General features: G+C 30.7%; 1 protein-coding gene across 1 annotated transcript; it reads right to left on the bottom strand.

The window, feature by feature from the left end:
* Positions 1-1730: 1730 nt before the first annotated feature.
* LOC107876033 (uncharacterized protein At2g34160) lies at positions 1731-4941 on the bottom strand. The gene is made up of 5 exons (XM_016723009.2): positions 4584-4941; positions 4106-4154; positions 3011-3073; positions 2447-2511; positions 1731-2058 (listed from the first exon to the last, which is right to left on the bottom strand). Exons 1-5 carry the CDS (start codon positions 4698-4700, stop codon positions 1969-1971), a joined length of 384 nt encoding a protein of 127 aa, XP_016578495.1. The 5' UTR covers positions 4701-4941; the 3' UTR covers positions 1731-1968.
* Positions 4942-5218: the final 277 nt, after the last annotated feature.

Here is a 5218-nt window from a genome sequence, read left to right as displayed (position 1 = left end):
ATTTTAATCTATTATATATTTGAGAATTACGTAAAAGTATTATAAATCATAATAATTATCAATTTAAAGTAATTAAAAAGACATAAAAAATTTTTGGTTGACTCTCTAAATTTTATTACTGTCACGTAAATTGGAACAGAAGAAAAAATACTACAAATCACAACAATTAATAATTTAAAGTATTTTAAAAATATATAAAAAATTTAGTTAACTCTCAAAAATTGTATCAATACCATATAAATTGAGAAAGAGGGTATAGTATATATCATTTAAAAATTACATAAAAAGTATTATAAATCACAATAGTTAATCTTGAAAATGTTTTTCGCGCTACCACCTCAATTCTAACTGTTATTATATTTGGATATCTAGATCTGATAATATTGTGCACCCATCTATAAGAATTTCTTAATTTAGTAGTGGTTCAAAACATTTTAATATCTTTATTTATAAGTGTTTTGCCTTTGAAAAGATGATTCAAGACTTTGTTGTTAATTGAAGTATCTTTTGTTTCAGTTTTTGTATGAACTAATCCTATGAATATTAATTCTACATCTTTTCTATATTTTGTAACAGGTCTCAATCTTATCATCAAACAATTAAAATAGCCCGATTACACGACATATCACACTTTCTTATCATGTGAAAAAACTATCTTATAAAACTTTACTCCTTAGCGAGTACCGTCAAATAGTTATTATTTAAAAAATTATCATTTTAAATCAATGTACATTTATGTTTGTATCTCATCAATATCAAATTTTGGTATATATATATATATATATATATATATATATATATATATATATGTGTAACAATTGAACCCTAAGTAGATTTTTTTTTAATTTCAAATAAGGAAAAGTAAGAAAATCCTTACATATATTTTCGGATTTTTTATTTTTTGAATATTATAAAAATAATTAAATATTGAAATAAATAAGTAAAAACACAATTTTATCTATTATGGAGTATTTTAATGAAGCGCAAAAAGTTCAAATTACTTTTTAAAGATCTTCACACTTTTAATAGATTATAGATAAATATAAGCAAATTTAAGTTTATATTTAACCTCTTATTCGTGAAAAAATAGAGAAACTACTTTCGAAAAATATTCCACCCATAAGGCTGCTCATAGGGTAAAAACTTACATGCACCCGATGTATACATCAAATTAATATTCTTTACCTTGATTAAATAATTAAATTAAGTAAATTACTTGTTAATTAATCATGGTTAAGTAACATGAACTATAAATTCAAACACATGTCATACATATATTTGCTTGATATATGCACCAAATGCGCGTAAATTTTAACCCTGCTCATAGTTGTTGATCCATGCCGGTGACGTAATGAAATTGAACTATAATTTCTAATGGGAGGAAACGTAATCCGTGAGAACTTCCTTACTTCCAGATCTCCTAATCAGTTGTCACTTATCACCATCCTTGTCACTCAAATGTGACTTCAATTTTTATTTGGCATAATACATAAATATAAATATGTTGTTTAACTTGACATCAGCTAACATTTACGCCTTTTAACTTTGGGTATATACAAGCACACAAAATTGAATAAGTAGACACACATCCTACATAGTGTTTATGTGGCAATTCGGATGAGATTGTCATGTAGATTTCACATAGATCGTGTGTATCTACTTGTTTAACTTTATACAAATTTAGGTGTCTAATTGTGCACATTCAAAATTGGGGGTTATCGATACAGGTATGCTTATGTATTATGCTTTCTTTTAAATGGATGTAAAATTCAGTTTAGACACCCCAAAAAAGAAAAAAAATAGGGCAATTGTGTCTTGGAGGTACAAACGAGAGGGAGGTGGGAAGAAAAAACAACAGCAGCATAAATATAGGGGAAGAAAAAGGAACTGCACGGCTATAAATTTTTGCTTCTAAACTTCAAAAGTACAACTGACCATGACCAAGAAAATTAACTACCTATTTTTCATTCAACTTTCTTCCTGAATATTGTTTCCATCATTTTGCCCAGCCAGCATCAACTCATCAAAGTTCACGGTCTTACCCAGAACGATTTCAATCTGAAAGGTAAACATCCACTGTTTCAACAAGAGGTAGAAACAAGTTGCATCTGATAGACAAGAACATTCTTATTGTATTCATTTCGAAACATGGAAGATCTTATGTTAGATGGGATAGCATTTACTACTAATGTTCGAAGATGGATTATACGTGACAGACTAGATGCCATGCTGCTCTCTGTTCTACTAAGGGAAAGATAACAAACAGGCTAAATTATAATATGGAATGAGTCACTTTTTCCCCAAAAGCCAAACATAATTGAGCTTCACAATATGTAATCAAAACAAAATATCGCATACACAGACACGTAAACAGAGACGAAAACATAATTGAGTTCACAATGCACAACCAAATTAAAACATCCCCCGCACACGTCCAAGCACATACCTTGGCTTTCTGGACAGGTCTTCCCCTCATGTCTTCCTTTACATCAACTGTAGAAGTCATTATTTCTGCATTTATGTTTCAAAGAACGGATATCAATTGGTGTTATCAAAGGTGAAAAGCGCAAAAAGCTCTCAGGTCAGTTGGGACTTGGAGCATTAAGCGCTAATCACAAAAAAGTGTGGACTTAAATGAAGAAAGGTGCAAATGGAGAAAAAAAATACAAATATGTGTTTGTAATACAATGCTAGTAATTATAAGCAAGAAGAACAAATATATGGACAAACGAAATTGTATTTTCATTTTACAATAAAGCGAAATGTCAATTTTTTAGTATCGACTCTTCAGGATGATGCTTGTTTGCAAGAAAAAGTATGCCTATCTAGATGGCAACACTGAAGCGCCGACTAAGAAGCATTCAACATGTTCTACACCTCGCTTAAGGGCTTAAGCGCTCTTTAAGTGCGCATTTGACAACACTGATATCAATATGCATGGCAAATATCATAAACTTTGAACAATATAGAGTAACACTGAAGTAAATTTGCATCTAATGTGAAAACTCACTTTTTTCCGTGGCCAGCCCATTATTCTTTAGAATTTCAGCAATTGATACAACTGTTGAAATTGCTGCAAATTTACATCAGAAATGTGTCAGCACCGTATTAAGCAGTTTTATGCACTGGACCATCATGAGTAGTTTTTACAACTAAGCTTTAGGTTATAATAAGTATAACTGTATAAGCATAGAGCAAAAGTAGAACGAATGACGCCAAGAAAAATTCACTGGATTGAGAGATTATTAAAAGCACAGTTCCTTAATCATAGAGGAACCAACAAGGAAACAACACCTTGAAAGTTCAAAACCAGTGCTAACAATAAATTAAGCAGATGTAATAGAGAGATTCACTGAATTCAGGGTTTATCTGATTTAAATATTCGTACTATCCCTTTAATTGCTGAAAATCAAAATCAGGGAGCTATGAAGTAAGCTCTACCCAAAAGTCTTTTTGCTACAAAACCTTAAAGAGGAGCAGGATCATTTTGAAATAGCACTGTTTGGAAATTTTTAAGAACTCATATATGGTAAAAGGGCGATCCGATTAAATACATAAGTTTCTTACTTGCACAAAGGAACTATTTCTTGGCAACTTGGACCCTCATTGACCTCGGTAAAGCAACTAAAAGGAATAGTGAAATCAATTAAATGGAAGAAAGAAATCTGTCGACAAATGTATTCCACGAAACCTTCCCTTTTTGCCTTCAATTATATCAAAAAAATTACTCGCAAACATTATTATGACCGTCCCTCATTGGTTCTCAATAGCAACAAAATTATCATCTAAGGGTGATACTTGTGTCGATGATTCAAAAGAACCAAAATCAAACACTCCCGCCTTCCAAATTTAAAACAAGCTTTCTACTTTGACACCTCCCAAAATACTTGACTAATAATAATATTACTATTCTCTTAGTTTACGGAATTCAAATTTATTCAACTATATTCAAATTCCAAATTTTGACATGCTCTACAACCTAACTTCTAACAATGACAATAACAATATTAAATAAATCTTCTTCTACCACCACTAATATTGACAATACCCAATCAAACAAATAGTGCGATAATACAAAAAGAGAAAAAGAGTTGAGATGAAATACCCATTCCCAAAGCAGAAAGCTCCACCTCATTATACTGTTGCATATACCTCTACAACCATGTATTCAAAAATTAAATCCAAATATCCAATAATATACTCCCTTCATCTCAAAATAAGTGTATCATTAGCCATCAATAAATATTACTCCCTCCGTCCGTGTCACTTTTCAGATTTCTGACATTCAAACAAGTTTACTTTTTAATTATGCCTTTTTACGTAGTTTTCAAATATATAAATTTTATTTCAAAAAACTTAAAAGATTTGATCCAAATTTATGATCAAACTTAAACTGTTTCACTCTCGAAAAAACAAAAATACAAAGAGAATAGTACGTTTTGTTAGTTCAGTAAATAAACTACATACTGTACTTATTTCTTAACGGACCTTAAACACTTATTTTGGGACGGAGGGAGTACAAAAAGAACAAATTAACCCATTAAAACGATATAAAAATAATGGTATATTATGAGTTATTGTACCTTGGACAGATTAACGTAGAAGAAAAGTGGCTTCTTGGTATTAGACACTTGAATACGATTCTTCTTCTGAGAATCAACCAGGTTCAAATTGCTTACTCCTTCAGTTACCTCTTCCATATTCAACAATTTAACAATAGTACTATCAACTCAAATTATGGTGAATGAGTAAGCGAGAGACTGAACGGCCTGAAAACGAAACGGCGGGTAATGTAACTGTATAACGTTTGAGCTAGGGCTTTTTGTTACTAATTTACTAAACTGGGAGGAGAAAATTTTTGAGGAGGAAATTATCAAAGTGGTCCTTGATGTAAGGAGATTGAGTTACTTTGGACCTTCATGTACCACGTAATAACAATAGTCGCCGTGGATATTTAAAAATCGAATCCATTAATAAATTAAATTAATAAAAATATTAATTATTATTGGATTTTTGATGATTTTATATAAAAAAAAATTATTGGGTTAATGGTTCGGTTACTACCTTCACTTAATTTCTACGAACTTTTTAAATTTCCTGAAAACATATAACGTAATAAAGTTAAACCTATTCATTATTCAATAGCCCCTAAAGTTAAACCTATTCAATTTCCTCTTTGGTAAACCGAAGACGAAGATTGCGACGGCGATGGTGAGGG

This window comes from Capsicum annuum, chromosome 6, assembly GCF_002878395.1.
Source record: "Capsicum annuum cultivar UCD-10X-F1 chromosome 6, UCD10Xv1.1, whole genome shotgun sequence".
Taxonomy (NCBI): Eukaryota; Viridiplantae; Streptophyta; class Magnoliopsida; order Solanales; family Solanaceae; genus Capsicum; species Capsicum annuum.
The sequence above is the reverse complement of the archived record's forward strand: the minus strand, read 5'-3'. Positions and strand labels throughout refer to the sequence as shown.

What these genes read in the sequence shown, in the direction of transcription:
- LOC107876033 (XM_016723009.2), bottom strand. Translation starts at nt 4,700, where the DNA reads ATGGAAGAGGTAACTGAAGGAGTAAGCAATTTGAACCTGGTTGATTCT. An exon ending in TCTACGTTAATCTGTCCAAG is followed by an intron (nt 4,155 to 4,583) that starts GTACAATAACTC and finishes ACATGGTTGTAG; the next exon opens with AGGTATATGCAACAGTATAA. An exon ending in GACCTGTCCAGAAAGCCAAG is followed by an intron (nt 2,059 to 2,446) that starts GTATGTGCTTGG and finishes TTTACCTTTCAG; the next exon opens with ATTGAAATCGTTCTGGGTAA.